Below are 19,428 nucleotides of genomic sequence, written 5' to 3'. Positions count from 1 at the left end.
ATTCCATGCAAACTGTATACTGCAGATATCATGTGATTAAATATGAGTATGTAGTACATTATTCCGAGCATGGCCACTGAGATTGAATTTCCGGGTTGTCTAAAAGCACCTTGAGACTTTTAACTGCTCTGTGATATAGTGCTAAGTTATTTCTATCTCATCTCAATCAGTGCGATCCATAAAGTCCTCCAGCGTGTTGTGCTGATGTAATATCCTGTGCCCCTGAGAGCCGGACTCCCTGGGAGAGATGGATGGAGCTCTTCACGTATGTGGCTGTGAACAGTCTGCTCGGCAGCATGCTTATATCACAGCTCTGCAGACTCCCCACCTCTCGATCACCTTCACACTGTCTGGATGACAAACCCAAGGCCCTTCTCTCCTCTCTTTCACTCATATTTCTTTTCTCTTGTCATTCTTCCTTGCTCCCAGTAGCCTTCATTTTTCCTCTCCACATGCTCCCAAATCGCCTCAGCCTCCCGTCTCTGGTCTCCCCGGTAGTCTGGGTGGGTTCAGTAGCAATCCCTCTTTGCCTGCGTGCTGATAAGGCTTCACTGAGAGCTTTCAGATGTCACTGATTATGTCTCGTCGCTTTGTGCTCAGTTTTCTGGAGATCTCAGCATCTCTCTCACAGCATCCAGCACGGATGAATGAACGCCTTTTAAAGCTATAAGGCTCTTGAAAAGCACCCTTGTTGTTTTAAAAGGACATCGTGGTTTTCATCTAGAGGGGAAGCTTTAATTCCATCTGCCTTTTTTCTCACTGTTTATCGTCTTTCAGGGATTAGGATTGTGTGTGCATCTGTGAGGAAGAGATTCTGTGGATTATTGCGTATCCAGGGTTTTTTCTTTTCATTTTTTTGTCAGTGACCTCTCTGCATCAGTAAAATTTTAAGAGTGTCAATGAATAGGTTTGGTGCCTCAGTTCAGGGTTGTGCTGGAGGGCCACTTTCCTGCAGAGTTCAGTTTCAGCCTGCTCCAGCAAACCTGCTTGATGTTCCTAGTAATCATTAAAAGACTTGACTAGCTACTTCTGGTTAGAGTTGCACTAAGAGCTTAGGATCTAACTTAGTCTGTATTTAATTCAGTTGCACCTATAGTTCTTAAAACAGAACGTAGCTAGAAGGTCATAAGCCTATGTTATGTGTAGTTGCCTAATATGAAGTTTACTGTCTTTGAGCCTTCAAATTGCCTTCAAATTTGTAAACAAATAGCTTTGAGTGTCAGTTTGTCTTGTTAGGGCTAATGTTTCAAACTACACTACCTTTCAAAAGATTGGGGTCAGTAAGATTTTTTTTTTTTTTTTTTTAAGTTTTTGAAAGAAGCCTCTTGCTTAGTTTGCTCTCTTCTCTTAGTAATAAGGCTGCATTTATTTGATCGGAAACACAAAAATATAACTGTTTTCTGTTTTAATATTTTAAAATGTTATTTATTCCTGTTAGCTGAATTTTCAGCATCACTGCAGTCTCTTCATTTATGCTAAATTTAATGCTCTAAAAAATACATTTCTTCTTATTATCAGTGTTTGTGTAATATTTTTGTAGAAACCACAATACATTTTTTTCTTCAGGATTCTTTGGTGAATAGAAAGTTCAAAGCAGTAATGTATTGAGCAGTAATGTTTTTTTTATTCACATACTGTAACTTTCAACTTCTCATTGAAATATGATACCTAAATAATCATTAAATTATTATATTTAAATTTAAATTATATTAGAGTATAAATAGTATATGTAGAAATTGAAATAATGTATATTCTGGAGCTGCATCTAAGATAAGTCAGTGGCACAAGATAAACACTTAAACTGGAAATGTAGACATTTACTTATTTTAATTAGCATTATGGACACAGGAAAATATGTAGTTTAGACCAATTTCATGCTTAAGTCATTTATTCATATAAGGTTCTCTTTCTTAAAATGTAAACGAGCATAAATGTCAAAATCATTGTAAATGTCTAAAGGATTGAAGTCTGTCACACAAAACACAATATCATTGATATAATCCAATTGTCTGCTATTTTGGTCCAACCCTTATTTTCTGGTCTCTGTCTTTTGCAAACATTTTATTTATACTTAGGACTATTTTTCAACTGAGCTTAATGGTGCAAAATAAGTTGTCACCTCTTTTGAACCTCTGAAATGTGCATATTAATACCTTATTAGTGTGCATATTAGAACCTAAATGGTACATATTAGTATCTTTTGAAAGGGTACAGCCCCAGTGACAGCTTTTGTACCATTTTTATGAGAATTAGTGGACAGCCCTATAGACTCTGTCATCACTCTTCCATTCATCTCTTTGTTTCTGTTATATTTCAGAGGCTTTTGACATGGTCCTCCGTCTGGGGCGTAATTCCACTCTGACTCTGTTACGGGAGGAGTTTCCCGGTTTGGGGGCCGGAGCCAGCGGAGCCAGCGGAGCCGTCACACAGTTGTTCCTGGAAATGTCTCTCTACATCCTGGGCTCGGATGCTAACGTAAACGACATGGTCTCCACCTTCTTCTCCCGCCTTTTTCCTTTCACCTACCGGCGTCTGCTTGGAAATGGGGCAGTGACGGGCATCTCGGAAGAATGCCTCCGTGGGGCCTGGAGGGGAACCTCTGCGTTCGGGTCGTTTCCCAAGATGATGATGACCCGGTTGTCTCGCTCGCTCCTGGCCACTCGGGTCTTCCTGCAAGCGCTGAACCTGGGCATCGAAGTGGTCAACACCACCCAGCACCTTCGTGCGGGCAGGGACTGCGGGCGCTCGCTGCTGAAGCTTTGGTACTGCCCGCACTGTCAAGGCCTGCTGGAGGCCCGGCCGTGCCGCCCGCTGTGTGTCAGCACCATGGGGGCGTGTCTGGGGGGAGCGGCAGAGGTGCAGCCTCACTGGAGGGCGTACGTGGAGGAACTGGGGTCACTCGCCGCTGCCATGAAGGGGGAGCAGGACATCGAGGCCGTGGTGCTCAGACTGCATGTCATCATCAGACAGGCTCTCAAACAAGCCGTGGCGGCCAAAAGCAAAGTCAGCACACAGGTGAGTGACACTTGGTCTCAGAAACGGGGTGAGAATTTGAGCGCTGTAGGCGATTCCAGCTATTTTGCCAACTTCAGCCGTTTTGCTAACACCCTCGTTCTGAAACTTCAACCTCCAAAGACATGTCAGCAAACCCAGTGTCAGCGGACCAGAACGAGTAAAATGATTCACAGGGAAAGAGTGTTACTGATTGGCTAGTTTTCTGATTGGCTGTTAACAGAGCCTAGGGCTATAAAAATCCAAAAAGCTATCAAGATTTTTCAGGGCACCTCTTTCAGTATAGTTATATATAGTTATACATTTACATGCTTAAATATAGCCAAGCTCTTCATCTGTCTGTCTAACATGACACAATTCCAATTCTACTTAAAGATTCAGATTCCTTTATGATTTTAGTACTTTTAAGGAATAAATATTTGAAAATTGTAATATTTTAAATAAATACATTTAGAACAGTTATCGCTAAATATTTACACAGACTTTTTAATGACTTTTCAGTCTTTATAGACGCAGTTTAAATGCAGTCCTATAATTGGCCTTGAATTGACTATGCATTACTAATGTTTATTCATGTATATAAAGTATATAAAAAAGGAAGACTGATATTTTAATTGTGGAACTCCATAAAATTGGTTGGGGATCTTAGAATACATACATAATTATTTTTCAAAACTTTAAAACAGCTTTCAAAAAACTACGGAGCCCAGTAAGAATAATGGGAAAATTTACATGGGGGTGAAGATTATGTTTCAATGTTTTTACATTCACTTGTAAAACTTTTGTGTTTGCCCAAAAAACAGGCAAGTGCAAAACTGGTGATGAAGTTGAAAAGAAGAACTGCTTTTGTGAGAAAATGCAAAGTTTATCGGCAAAAATCAATACTTTTGTTTCCCCCAAAAAACATTTTGCAAGTTAATCTGCATTGTATAAAGCGGTATATAAATAAAGATGACTTGACTTGACCTAATGGAAAGTTTCTGGGGGAAGGCAGTACTTTTACAATACAGCGCAAACATTTTGAGAGGGAATGCAAAAGCATTGCGATATAATTTATGTACCGTATTGACCTGAATATAAGACAATGTTTTTTCCATGAAAATACATCTGAAAAAACGCGTTCGTCTTATATTCAGGGTCTAGACTTTGACATGTCAATAATACACCCACAACAATAGGTGGCGCCAAAAACGCATAAAACGAGTGTGCCATGAAATATGTAATGCAATGTGTGTTGCAAAGATCGCGAATGAAAACAAATGAAAAAGAAAAGCTTACAGCAGCATGATCGTGACTGTCATGTTAGCCTGATGGGACCAAACTTCCTCTGTAAGTGATTTTAAAACATAAGACAGTACCCAGATTTGAAGACTACAATAAGATTTCACGTCTACTGATAATAACATTTTGGTAGGCTACTATGAGTTGGATAGCCTAATTGTTATATAATTCAGATGGGCTACCTGTTATTTCAATGGTATATCAAAATGTTCCAATGTCATTGTTGGTACATTTTACCGGTATTTACCATACTTTCAAAACAAAAATTAGAATTGGAAAAATATGCAATATGAAAATAATTTAAGAATAAATGTGTTTTACAGAGAGAGAGAGAAAAAAAACCAAGATTTGGTTTTCAAAAAGCCTTTTTCCAACAGGTACATCTGGAAAAAGGGGGGGGGTCGTCTTATAATCAGGGTCGTCTTATATTCGGGACAATACGGTAATTTCACCAATCTCATATTTTCCCCATCACATTGTCTTTGTAAAAACATTTCAGTAACCACAAAAGTTGCAATATTACAAGTGAATCAGAGAAGGTTCGTCACAGGTTAGGTGTTTATTTGTGGAAGAGTGTTCAGTTCTCCCCTTATTTTCCTTCTGTAACCATTTCAGATGTTCATCTTGCGTAAGATCACTCTAAAACATTTTTAACCCAAACATTTACTCAGGAACCGATGAACCTTTCTCACTGATGGCCCTTTTGCAGGGGCAGTAGGAGTTTAAACAGCAATAACACACTCCAGTTGCGTACGTTAGTGAGATCAGGAGGGCAAGTGCTCATGAAATATTGAACATGAGCAATGGTGGAGCTTGTACTGCTTTTGCATGACGGGGACGACATGCTGAACTTTCCACTTTAACACTGAGTTTCCCATCTGCGTGAGACACTTACACACACGCTTACCGCACCGCAACGCATTCACATTATTCATCAAAGCTCCATCTCCACTTATCCCCTCCTCCGCAGTGTGTGAAATACTCCACCTTAGGTTTATGTCGGTACGGCGTGGGTGTGTGTGAGTGAGTGTGTGTTTATAACTGTGGTTGTGTTTGGTTCACGCAGTATTTGTGGAGATCAGAGAGGCCTTTGATAAGAGGAATACCAACGTGTTATTTATTCCTAAAGGGGTAATCGAGCTGCTTGATGGGGCTCCTGTGAAGTTTTAACAGCAGGGTCCTGGAGGAACTATTACCTCTTATACTTTTGGCCATGTAACCTCACATTAAAGCACTACAGTGTGATGCATATGTAAAAATAACCTCACTACACACTGCCATAAGCTGTAAATATATGCAATCACACAGAATGATAATATTTCCACATCTAAATGTCCACATCTCTCCTGCATATGTCTCTGTCTAGAAACGGTCGGTAAATCTATGCTCCGGATATGTGGGAGAGATGCGATATTAAAGTCTGTGTTTACTCAGAACAGGTGTTTGTATGTTCAGCCAGACCTCCATATATATGGTAATGCATCCTTCAGTGTAAAGTGCCGTTGACACTGATGCTTGTGAAACTGGTTCTGTACTTTATTGCTTAATAACAGGACAGAGCGTGCGACGGAGAGAGGGTTTCTCAAGTTTGAGTTTAGCACTAGTTGGGCATCCATGTATTATCTTCATCACATAAACAATAGTTTTCCAAAAATAAATAAATAAATAAATAAATTTAAAAAACTGCACTTACTTGAGGTGGTGAGATTTATTATTTAGCAAGAAGACGTGCACAAATATGAAGCTTTCCAGGAATAAAAACAATATTTTGTGGCAAAGATTTAGCTAAATTAAAATGAGGGGACAAATTAGAACACAGTGGCCTCAATTTACCTGAATTAGTCATATCTGGACCACAATTTAACTAAAATAATGAAGTAATGAATAAAATGTGGGCACAGATGAAGTTGCAGGAATCAGTTCTTAATGCATGGCCACAATATCTTCTTTTTTTTTTCTTTGCATGTCATGCATGAACTATCACACATTTTCCAAATAAATTCCTATTGATTTGCATCAAAAAGTCACTTTGCTTCACACTCAAGATGGAAACATGGTGTATATGAAGATACTTAGAAATGTAGCTAATTTACAGGTGCTGGTCATATAATTAGAATATCATCAGAAAGTTGATTTATTTCACTAATTCCATTCAAAAAGTGAAACTTGTATATTATATTCATTCATTACACACAGACTGATATATTTCAAATGTTTATTTCTTTTAATTTTGATGATTAGAGCTTACAGCTCATGAAAGTCAAAAATCAGTATCTCAAAATGTTAGAATATTTACATTTGAGTTTGAATAAATGACCATCCCTACAGTATAAATTCCGGGTCTCTCTTGTTCTTTGAAACCACAATAATGGGGAAGACTGCTGACTTGGCAATGATCCAGAAGACGAACATTGACAGCCTCCACAAAGAGGGTAAGTCACAGAGGGTCATTACTGAAAGGTGTGGCTGTTTACAGAGTGCTGTATCAAAGCATATTAAATGCAATGTTGACTGGAAGGAAGAATTTGGGTAGGAAAAGGTGCACCAGCAGCAGGGATGACCGCAAGCTTGAGAATACAGTCAAGCAAAGCTGATTCAAAAACTTAGGAGAGCTTCACAAGGAGTGAACTGAAGCTGGAGTCAGTGCATCAAGAGTCACCACGCTCAGACGTCTTCAGGAAAAGGGCTACCAAGCCACTTCTGAACCAGAGACAACGTCAGAAGCATCTTACCTGGGCTGTGGAGAAAAAGAACTGGACTGTTGCTCAGTGGTCCAAAGTCCTCTTTTCAGATGAAAGTAAATTTTACATTTCATTTGGAAATCAAGGTCCCAGAGTCTGGATGAAGAGTGGAGAGGCACAGAATCCATGTTGCTTGAAGTCCAGTGTGAAGTTTCCACAGTCAGTGATGATTTGGGCTGCCATGTCATCTGCTGGTGTTGGTCCACTGTGTTTTCTGATGTCCACAGTCAACGCAGCCATCTACCAGGAAATTTTAGAGCACTTCATGCTTCCTTCTTCTGCCTGCCCACACTGCCAAAGGTACCAAAAGCTGGTTCAATGACCATAGTGTTACTGTGCTTGATTGGCCAGCAAACTCGCCTGACCTGAACCCCATAGAGAATCTGAGAGAGAGGAAGATGAGAGACACCAGACCCAACAATGCAGATGAGCTGAAGGCCACTATCAGAGCAACCTGGGCTCTCATAACACCTGAGCAGTGCCACAGACTGATCGACTCCATGCCACGCCGCATTGCTGCAGTAATTCAGGCAAAAGGAGCCCCAACTAAGTATTGAGTGCTGTACATGCTCATACTTTTCATGTTCATACTTTTCAGTTGGCCAAGATTTCTAAAAATCCTTTCTTTGTATTGGTCTTAAGTAATATTCTAATTTTCTGAGATACTGAATTTGGGATTTTCCTTAGTTGTCAGTTATAATCATCAAAATGAAAAGAAATAAACATTTGAAATATATCAGTCTGTGTGTAATGAATGAATATAATATACAAGTTTCACTTTTTGAATGGAATTAGTGAAATAAATAAACTTTTTGATGATATTCTAATTATATGACCAGCACCTGTATTTATGATTTAATATTTAAACTGATACTATAAGGAGGTAGTATTTTAATGCATTAAATAGACAATATCATTTTTAATATAAAACTATCAGATGATATTTATTTTTACAGTCAGAGTAGTATTTATTTGGCATAAAAAGAATGTGGATTGGGTGACCGCATTGAACATGAATTGGTAAAGTGGTAAATATAGTAGTAAATCTAGAAACACCTGAAACTATTTAGCTCAAAAATACAGTGACAAACAGCAGAATTTAACTACTTGAAGTATTTTGCTACACTTTAATTAGTTTGCTACATTTTAGTGAATTATTTTGAACAGATTCATTTATGTAATACACTTGACTTCCCAAAATATTTTTTTGAATCAAACAAACTGATTCAGGACAGACGACATTTGATTACTGTAGGCATTCTATGTAACAAAAAGCAGCATTTATAATATTATAAAAATAACATTTTTTAATTTGTTACACTTCTACTTACTAGAAAAGTATTCTACAGTACTCTGAAAACAGCTGAAGTACCGACACGTTTGTGGCATTGATGCTTTTATCTGCACTCTCCAGCACTGATGGTTAGAGCACATGTGTAGGTATGTGACCTTTACACGCAGTTTTTGAGTTTTGAAAGCTAAAGCTTCACAAATAGTTAAGTCCTTGGTTGAGTTCAACAGCTATAGAGCTTAGCTTCTGTCAAGAATCGATCAGAAACTTGTGACATCCATGCCAGTCTTCAATCCGGTGTGTGATTATCTGTGTTTAAGCTCTTTCTGTTTGCGTTTTTCTTTTCAAGGGAACAATGCTGAAGAAAAGGGGTTTTGTACTCTTATTCTTTCCTTCGCTTATCCTTTTTTTTCTCCCTTCTCGAAGATCAAGATCTGCCGACCCAGATACAAAGGACATGTCACAGGGAGAATGGCCAATTAGGCTGAAGATGGTGTTTGTGCATGTGTTTGTCTGTCAGTTGGCTGTAAAGTGCCGTCTGCAGGCCTGATCCGAGCTGACTGACTGTGATTTTCCTCCCTAGACATAACCTGTGTTCAAGGATGGTCTGTGGAGGAGTGAATTCAAGGAAGACTGACATTTTAAATGTGTCAAAATGCCACTGCTAAGCCAAAGGTGCATGGGTGTAGATTTGTGTATGGACTATAGGGACACGTCTAAAGTTAAAAGACTGCTGAATAATCCCTCTGAATATTTCTAACAATCGCAGTTGCAGGAAAATGTATTTGTACCCTTCAGATACATTTATAATTTATCATAGACTTCTGAATAAAATTTGATCTGACCTTATATCACAACAAACAGGGTCTGTCTAAACAAATATCAACTGATGCATTTAAATTTTTTTGGACACACAGTGTAAACATTCACATTTTGTTCCTGCAACGATAATATACAGCAGGTATTAAAAGTAATAATTCTATTTTTATATTATATTTTAAAATGAAAGGTTTCATTTGTTCACACTAGTTAATTTTTTACAGCATTTTTAACCTTTGATGCTGTTAGTTGGTAAAATATTAACTGTGCATTAACTATTGCTTAAAAATGTATTAATGTTGAGATTAACATTAATAAAGATGAAAAATGCTGTAGAAATATTAATTGATAGTTCATGTTAACTAATTTAGTTAACAAATGAAGTTAACAAATAAGAAACCGTATTGTAACGCAAGTATTTCACTGTAAAAAAAAAAATCAAAAGTTGAGAAAACTTAAAAGTTTAAGGCAACCAGCTTCAGGAGATTTTTGAGTTTTCTCAACTTGTTGTTTTTAGTTTATGCAACAAAAAGTTGAGCAAACTCAAAAATCTCCTGAAGCTGGTTGCCTTAAACTTTTAAGTTTTCTCAACTTTTGATTTTTTCCAGTGTTGTTTGGACATTTCATTCAGTGTACAAATTAAATATTTAAATAAATATTAAATAGTTCAAAAATGTATAATTATTATTTATTAGTTTGAAATAAACAGCTACCTCAAGACTATTTATTTAATATTTATTTACAAATAACAAATAAGTAAATGACTTTTCCAAAATAAGAACAACTGATTAGGAGGACAAGTTATTTCACTTTCATCTGTGTAGTTTGATTAAAACTGAACTTACATCTTTTCAGTGGTGTCTGTTCTGGTGGCTGTTAACCATTTTTCATTCTGTTGGCTTTAGCACCTTCAGAAGATTCCAGATTGATTCTTGTTCTTACCTGAATCTAATTCTGCTGTAAAACAATGATATTACATTTCAGTGTGAAGAGCCCTGTGGCCATGTTCTATCTAGCAGTGTGACATCTCACTCATCAAACCTCTCATTGAATGTGCTCTTTCTTTCTCTCATTTCTCCTTTTAAAGTCTGCCCCCTCTCTCTTTGCTCTGGAAAAGAATGCATGATTTATGAAGCACTATTTTTACCAGTTACTGAGCAGGAGCGAGGGAGCAATGGCGACAAAAGAGAGAGAGAGAGGAAGAAAGAACAAGATTGAAAAGCATACTTTAAGGGTGCATGAAAGTGATGGAGTGAGCAGAAATATGTTTTCCGGAAGCCGATGTGTGCCCGAGGGACTGGAGCTTCTCCTCCTCTGACCTCGCAGCTGTAAACGAGGAGGTGCAGGCAGATTCTGCTGTAGTTACTTCTCACCTGACTCCGAGTACGAGGACGAGAACAGAACAGACCTGTGCTGTTTCACACCGACTCATAGCACCCCCAAACTCTCAGACTGAACACCTGGGGGAAATCTCTCTTTTCATGAGTGAGCCATGTGACGGCTCCCAATAGATCTGACATAGACATCTAAACTTATCAAAAACATTCACTATCTCTACACTGTTCAAATGTTTGGGGCTGGAAAGATTTCTTAAGCCCGGCTCACACTGTGCAATTTTGGCCACGATTTGGTCGTCTGGGACAAATTTTGAAAATCCTAAAAGATTCCTATAATCCTAGGCTAAAATCCGTAGTCTTTGATTGCTGGTTTGATGTTCACCGATAGCCGATTAATGGCTGTTGCAATCAAATTTCACCTCCGACGAAATTCCGGCAGTGTCAGAAGATTTGGCGCACAGTCCTGCAGTGTGACTACCCCTACGACGAATATTAAACTGTCTCCGTTTTTCAAGGCAAGCTATGAGCAGAATTAATGCTAGAGAATTATTCTATCAGCCATAAACTCCGGCGCTCCCGTCCTCCGCTCACGGAATTCATCTGATATGTTGCCTTTTCTATATAAACACTGGTTGTGCCGCTGTTTTCATATGGGTGTGTAGAGCTGCATACACTATTCTTCTTAAATACGCCGGTATTGCCGCCGTTCATATACTTTTCATGACGGCCAACATTTTCGTCCCACGTGCAATGCAGTTCGCAGTCACTGGACGTGTATGGGTTGATAATGTAAAACTCCGGACAAGTTTTCTTGCGCGCAGCTGTTTTTAACTCGTCTTGACTGTCATACAGTCTGACGTTAATGACAACTGAGATCCCATAGTGTGACATGATCATCATGTTCGTACAATCCTAAAGGACTTTTAAAAAATCGTACAGTGTGAGCCCGGCTTTCGACAAATCTCATGGTCAATTTATCTGATTAAAAATATAGTAAAAACATAAATATTGTGAAATCTTGTTACAATTTAAAATAACCCTTTTCTGTTTTAATATTTTTTTAAATGTCATTCTTGCGATGGCAAAAATGAATCTTCAGTGTCACATGATCCTTCAGAAATCAATCTACACTGAACAAAATTATAAACGCAACACTTTAGTTTTTGCCCCCATTTTTCCTGAGCTGAACTCAAAGATCTAAGACTTTTTCACATTTTAGGTGGCCTTTTATTGTGGCCAGCCTAAGGCACACCTCTGCAATAATCATACTGTCTAATCAGCATCTTGATATGCCACCTGTGAGGTGGATGGAGTATCTCGGCAAAGGAGAAGTGCTCACTAACACAGATTTAGACAGATTTGTGAACAATATTTGAGAGAAATAGGCCTTCTGTGTACACAGAAAAATTCTTAGATCTTTGAGTTCGGCTCATGAAAAATGGGGGCAAAAACAAAAGTGTTTTTTTTTTATATTAAATTTTTTATTATAAATACGAATAAAAACTCTTAACTGACCCCATACCTTTTCTAAAACGTCCAACAGCTCGGTTCAGGTATAAAAGCATATTCTGAGAATGAATCTGTTGGGATAATCAATCTAGAAAGGTCCTTGTTTTGCTTGATTATTATTAACAGTAAATTAATGTTAGAAAACAAATAGTTTGTTATAGGTATTTTGAAGATATGTTAAGTAACCAAACAGTTTCTGGTCCCTATCAATGAGGACCAGCAACTGTTTGGTTACTAACATTCTTCCAAATATCTTTTATGTTCAACAGAAGAAATAAACTCACACATGTTTGGAAGAACTTGAGGGTGAGTAAATAATGACAGAATTTTCAATTATGGGTGAACTGCCATGTATTATTCTTCTCACCATTCGGCAGTGTTTTCTACACGAAATTGCTAAATAAAATACAATCAAATATACCACTGTTACTGACATATATCTACTGACAAACAGTTGCTTTGTTAATGTATTTAAAAAATTGTTTAGTAGATCAAAATTCAAAGCTCTGGCATTTAAAACATATTCTCTAAGCCACTCTGCATCGTGAAAGACAGGTCCAGGAAATCGCTGTATTCTTACTTAATTTCAATCTGACATGGCTCTTTCTACACCTTCAAAATGCAGCTTACGCAGTACTGTACATCAAATGCTCTGTCAAAACGATTTCTGTTTTATAGACACCCAAAGCTAAATCTTTTATCCCTAGCTAAATCTCCGCTTATGGATCTTACTCCTGACATCTGATGAGATAAGCTGTATTCAGAACCATTGTAAAATAGCCCATACACACACACACACACACACACACACACACACACACACACCTGTTGCTGAATTTGGCAGCATTTTAATAAGCAATTTAGTGCTAGTAACTTTTGCACCACTCCCATTTTCTGTCTAAATCTGGCTATGATTATTATTAGTATTACACAATAGTGATGCCATACAATTATATTAACATTTGTGCGTTTTTCAGCACTCCTCTGTACTCTATCCTTTTTGACTCAGAGGCCCCCATTGTCCAACACAATATTACAACTGCATGTTCTTCAGTTATTTAATTGAATATGATTTAAGTCCACATGTTGATTTTGTGTTTTTCTTTGCATTTTAGAGTTACAAATGAAAATATTTATTGTCAAGCATGCAAGTGCTTGAATTTTTTTCCCTGTTGTTGATGGATTTAATATATCATTAATAATAATTAACTTAAATACTTTTAAATCATCCTGCAGCCCCCTTGGATGTTTCCTGAGGCCCCCTAGTGGGCCCTGGGCCCCTGTTCAAGAACCGCTAGCTCCTTAACCAATGTAAAATCACTGCATCATGTGGTCTTGAATGGCTTATTGCTTTAGTTTCTCAGCAGAAATCCCAGCATTGTCTTCTACTTGGGCCTCGTTTATCATTTAACCTTCACATATGATTCATTTTGTATTTTCAGCTGTGCTGATAAGCCATTGTTTCAGCTTAGGATGTACAGTATGTCTGTATTAAACATTGCGCACTGATGTCATGAAGTGTATGTGAGAGTGTATTTGTTTTATATTAATGAGTGTGTATGTGTGTGTGTCTGGTCCTAAAGCTCCTCTCAGGGGTGTGTGCGAGGTTCAGATAAAAGGCACTGGATATTTAAAGAGCCTCTCTGTGAGACGCCGCTTATCTCAGTGTTACTGTTAGCCAGCACATCCTCTGTCGCCTGCCTGATATTAATACCCCTCTAATGAGAGAAACAATCACACAGGCTCACATACACAAACCCGCTCTCTTGTGCCACAGCTTCCCAAGGGCCCTGGATACACACATACACTAACACAGAGACAAACACACACCCAATCACATTAATCAAGGCCGTAGGGACACAGACCCGCAACACAGAGTAAATTACAGCAGGAAAGAGCCATGTTTCAGATCGGCCACTAATGATTTCCCATGAGCACACACCACAGAGAGCATTAGGGAAGAATGTGTGGGTGTCTGGGATTAGAGTGGATAGTGTACATGCAGGTTTGCAATTGATAGTTAGAGTAGAATTCATTGTGATGAGTGTTTTAACATGAGCAGAGCAGAGTGTTTGATGTGTCCAGGTTTAAGCAGTACCATTGCTTAAAAGTGGCGATGCTGTTAGTTTAACTAAATTCACTTACCATTGCTGTTTTTTAAATAATGAAGTGTTTCAGCAGCCATGTTATTTTATATTAAATTTGAGCAAACAAGACTTATTCAGTATTCTGTTTTCGATTTATAGGCATGATCGATTTTACATACGATATGACTCAATAGGTCTGAATCATTGTAGTCACAATTCACCCATTTGAGTTTGAGCTGTTCCAGTTTAAATGATTTGCTGAGATCCTCAATGGTTATTTTAATCTGCACAGAGAAGTCTTTGTCTTTTCAGCCAAGTGCTACTGTATGTTGTTTATATTATACTAATGCTTGTCATATGCAGGAGGAGGGAGCATATTTGAATATATATTTTGCCGTCTGAAGATAAAGCTGCTTTTCTCATCACAGACATCCAACACAAATATTCAGGTGAGACAACAACAGGTTTACTGCTACGGTAACTAGTGTAAGCACTATATTAATATGATGAAGTTGCATTTATAGCTTACATCAGCGTTCAAAATGCACTGGAACTTTTACTTATTTTTATAGCTTGCCTGTTGCGTGTTTCAGAAAGACTGTAATTTACATCATTAGCAAGTGGAAGCAAGTCACAGAGTGAGGCAATTAATCATTCATTCAACCGATTTGTTCAAAAACAACATTCATTCAGCAACAAAGCAAGTGAATGTATTTAAAAGCAAGTCATTGAATCAATCATTCTACTGATTTGCTAAAAACGTTGATTCATACAGGATCTGCCTTCTGAAAGTAACTAAAATATAAGTTACTCAAGTCATGTTCTTGTTCATTGAATTACCTTAAATTTTAAAAATATGTTTTTTAAATGAGCATAATAATAAAATAAAAAATATTCCATTATATCACATGCTTTTTTTAACAGAGTAGCCTGAACATAGCTTGGCTATTTTTGTGTAAAGGAGTTTGTAACTTTGATACCTGCACTTTTAAATAGCTTGGGTTTGAGTGAGATATCATGTTACCTGAGGAACCACAGAAAAATACAGAAAAAAAGCAACGGTAGAAAGTGTTGCAGTGCTGGAATATGTTGCGTCAGGATTGCATTTGTGTCGAGACGCTCTGATCCAATCTTCGCCGTACCGCTTTTGTCTCTGTCTTGTTCTGTGTTTTGCTCTTTCTCTTAATCTCTTTCACACACACACACACACACACACACACATTCACGCACATCAACGGTATCTATTTACCCTCCCCTGGGCTGTTTGCTAGAAAGAGCTTCTATTGATCTACTCTGATAATCATGTCGTTTAGCTCAACAGCAGTTTGTTGCTGTATTTGTTGGTGTGTGTGCAAATTTTATGAATGACTGTAGGGTGAATCCGATCACCCCACCCACTGAGAACATGTTCGAAAGTTTATCATCTTGTTATGTTTAGCCACAGCGACCGATCCCGCAGTCCGCATGAAGATGTCCTTGTACTATTGATCTCCTGTCCCAGATCCCATCAGAATTCCAGAGCCTGTTTACCCAGACACACACATATTCATTCATGAACAAGCAGGCACAATATGCCACAAGCATTACATGGCAAAATTACGCCCTGGACCAGTCCCCATGGGAAATTAAACCACGGCAAATCATTAAACCACAAACTAAACATTAAGAGGCATTTGCATTTTTATTGCACCTGAAAGAATGGCAAGACTCCATTATCTCACACAGCCAGTGTGGGAGAGGGGTATTACTATTATTATGTTGTCCCGTATAAAAACAATAGCGTTTAGCACTCATGAGAAAGGGAATAAGAGGCTTGTTTACTTTCGCTACGTCTGCAAAGGGTTATGATTATTGAAAGAGCGCAGCCAGAGTGTCTGACAGACCCAACAATGCCTCGTTTTGTTATGTAAATCCTATTGTCATCGAACCCAAACAAACAAACAGGAGGAAAATGCGGCACCATCAGCCAGACAATTAGCTGAACGGGGAGGAAGTTTTGCAGGGACAGTTTGTCTCATTAATTGCTTTCTCAGCTGGACGTCTTCCAGGACTGTGTCCAAGAGTGATCACATTTAGCCCTCCAATCTTCTCCTGTTCACAGGTGAGCGGGATATGTGCACACGCACCCCCGCGGGTGTCTCGTGCCGTGGCACTGTCGGCAGAACACGCAGCTGCCTCGCCGGTGCCCCACAATCGTCCTACGGTGAACTTTGACCCAGATGAGACCCTCTTTGGAAGGCGCAGGTAATGTCATAATTCAGTATTCAAGAAGATTGTATGTGAATTGATTTAAAAAAAAAAAAAAAAAAAAAACAGCAGACAGTTAACATGAAAACTGTTTTCCTAGAGTAACAGTTCAAGTCCTAAAGATACTTTCTAAATGCATCTTATTGTGAATGATTCATCTGTGCATTTGTTGTATTTTTTTTGAGCTTGGAATTATTTTTAAATCACAAAATTATATCTTGAATTTGAGCTTGGATTAAAAGTAGTGGAGTAGAATGTTGAATTTTATTATATTAAAAAAATAATAATAATTTAAAAGTTGAAAAATGAAAGAAAAGGCCTATCACTCCTTCCCTTAGATTGCAAATTTAAATCAACCTAAAAATAAAGGGAAAAAATTAATTATACTATTATTTATATGAAACCGCCAGTAGGTGGCGGGAAGTCTTAATAAGTGAATCACAGAATCATTCATTTAATAATTCATTCAAACCACCTGATTCACTCATGAATGAAGCAAGTGACCACTGTATTTAAGAATTGGTCATTGAATCATTGACTTACCCGAGTCATTCAAAAACACTGAAACATTCCGAATGAAATGGCACTCAGTGTTGCTGTGAGATGCAGTTGTTCTGCTTGGTTTCAAACTATTTTCATTGGTGAAATAGTTTTTGCAAAAACAGCTAATCATCTCGTGATCTTGCATAATCAGAACTGAAATGCAGGCACATACTTGACAGCCACACACTTAATTGAGAATTGATACCATGGGCCAAATTTAATTTTTGATATAAAAAAAGTCAAAGACCATAAGGGCAGGTGTTTGTGCATCACTTTGGGGTTAGCTGTGCACATGCCTGTTTGCACTTCCAAATATTCTGATTTCAGACCTTGTGTGACAGCTCTTAACACCATATTTGACAGGCTGAACACAAACAGTGAATTAAATTCCAGTCTGTTTCTCACTCAAAGTTGACTTGAAATAAATGGACATTTTATGGCACTTACTGTGCTTTTGGAGCTCAGCTGCCTCACTGATTCTAATGGCTGACCTTGTTATTCAGCCATAATTAAACATGAGGATGACCTGACTACTCTTTGCCCTCAGCTCTTAAAAATGCCAATCAGCAGCTGAAAATACAAATGTTCTTGTTTTTATTGAATCTCTTGAGAGTCTTCAAATGCTTTAAACACTCCAAGGGGACTGCAAAGCATTGCTGCTATAGAATTGACAGCAAGTCAATTCAGTGAAAATCTAACGAGTGTATAATAAATCTGAGAAATAGGAATTGCAGTCAACCATAATGCTTTGCTCATGCATCTCTTCATACAGCTCACATCTTCTGATGCTGTTTGTGTGGAGTGCATTGAGATGCTGTAATAGACTCTCCACTTCAGCACTCACACTCTCTCTAGCTCTGGCTCTCTCTCTTCCTTCATGTTTTCTCTGTATAGATCTTCACTGACCTTTTTAGGGGTCTTACAACCAAATCAAACAGTCTATTCTGTGCTTTTGAGTATTTGAGAGATGCTGTGTTCAGGGGCGACATGAACCTTTTTTCTATTTCTGTAGCCTACTTTTCTTCTACTTCTTTCAACATCAAAGATAAGAAATTAGAATTTTTTTTTTTACTTGAGTGTGTTTGAGTTCAAATTTTGACTTGATTTATGTATAATGCATTGTATTTATTAATATGTAAATTCTAAATGTAAAAATATAGTAAATAACTGTTTTCTATTTGAAAATATAATTTATTCCTGTGATGCCAAGCTGAATTTTCTTTTCAGTCTTTCACATGATCCTTCAGAAATCATTCTAATATGCTAATTTGCCGCTCAAGAAACATTTCTTATTATTATCAATGTTGAAAACAGTTGTGCCGCTTAATATTTTTGTAGAAACCATTTTTTTTCAAGATTCTTTGATTAATAGAAAGTTTGAAAAAACAAAATCATTTATTTGTAATTAAAAAAATTTATGTAACATAAATGTCTTTACTGTCGCTTTTGAACAATTTAATGCACCACTGCTGAATAAAAGTATGAATTAAAAGAACAAATAAAAATTCAAATAATCTTTTACTGATCCCAACATTTTGAATGATATAGTCTACATAAAGTAGTAATTAATTAAGGTATTTACATAAGTTGTTTTCAAAATCAGTTTTCAAAATCTGGCATGTGAGTCATTGAGGGTGGAGGTATGTACACAAGTTGAGAAATGCAGTGTGTGTTTGTGCTGTTAGTTGCGGTGTGGTTGTGTGTTCAGGCTGATGGTGACAGAGAGATGCTCATTAACACAGGCTTTGTCTCCTGCCGTGTGAGTGACATTGAGCTGCCTTCTGCCCCCTCTGTCCTGTGCAGTTCCACTCTCCCTCGCTCTGCTGAACAGTTGAGAGCGGCCGAGCCAAACACAGTGGGCTGTTTCTTCTCCAGCATAATGCCAATTAACAGTCAAAGCATCTCAAATCAACTTAGCCTGACAGGAAATGACAAGTAATGGAGTAGATCACGTTTCACACTGCGTTTGACCCCAAGCCCATTTTCATTTTTCAGATTTTTCTCTCTTTTTTCTCCATGCCCCTCGATTTTCCCATAAATCCCTGTATCTTTGTTCCACGGATTCTTTTTAATCTTGCCTCTTTGTGCACACCATCTAATTGAATTTATCTTTCTTTGAGTCCACTTTCTCTCTCTTTCTTCTTTCTGCTGCTCTCTTACTTTCTCAATTTCCTCTCTGTCTGCCGCAGGGAGTTTATCTCGGGTCTGAGAGGCTTCAGTCAGTTCTACAGTGGCCTTGGAGAAGCTCTGTGCAGCAAAGAGCCGGCGGCTCTCAACAGCTCCCTCTGCTGGAACGGACAGGAGATGACAGACAAGTGAGTGCTTCGATCTGATGACCGTGTAACTACATACTAATACCGTGCTCTTCCATTTTAGACTATATATTCGCAATATAGTGTGTTTTAGCATATAATAAGGACATAAATGTTCATTAAAACATTAAGTAAATTCATTAAGTGGCATGGTTCTACTTGCAGATATAGTCTGTGACATGTAAAGTAAGATTAATAGTTGGTGCTGTGCTGCAGAACAAGTGTTTTGCATCATTGCGGTTACTATGG

The 19,428-nt window shown here is 37.9% G+C and overlaps 1 protein-coding gene across 1 annotated transcript in view; it reads left to right on the top strand.

The window, feature by feature from the left end:
- gpc3 (glypican 3) overlaps nt 1-19,428 on the top strand; it is a 138,101-nt gene that overhangs the window by 60,179 nt on the left and 58,494 nt on the right. The window contains exons 3-5 of the mRNA XM_058797755.1: nt 2,318-3,015; nt 16,179-16,321; nt 19,057-19,182. Coding sequence (XP_058653738.1) covers nt 2,318-3,015; nt 16,179-16,321; nt 19,057-19,182 — 967 coding nt within the window. The remainder of the gene's footprint in view (nt 1-2,317; nt 3,016-16,178; nt 16,322-19,056; nt 19,183-19,428) is intronic.

The sequence above is a fragment of the Onychostoma macrolepis genome, chromosome 14 (assembly GCF_012432095.1).
Source record: "Onychostoma macrolepis isolate SWU-2019 chromosome 14, ASM1243209v1, whole genome shotgun sequence".
NCBI lineage: Eukaryota > Metazoa > Chordata > Actinopteri > Cypriniformes > Cyprinidae > Onychostoma > Onychostoma macrolepis.
Note: the sequence above shows the minus strand (reverse complement) of the source record. Positions and strands in the feature narration are given on the sequence as shown.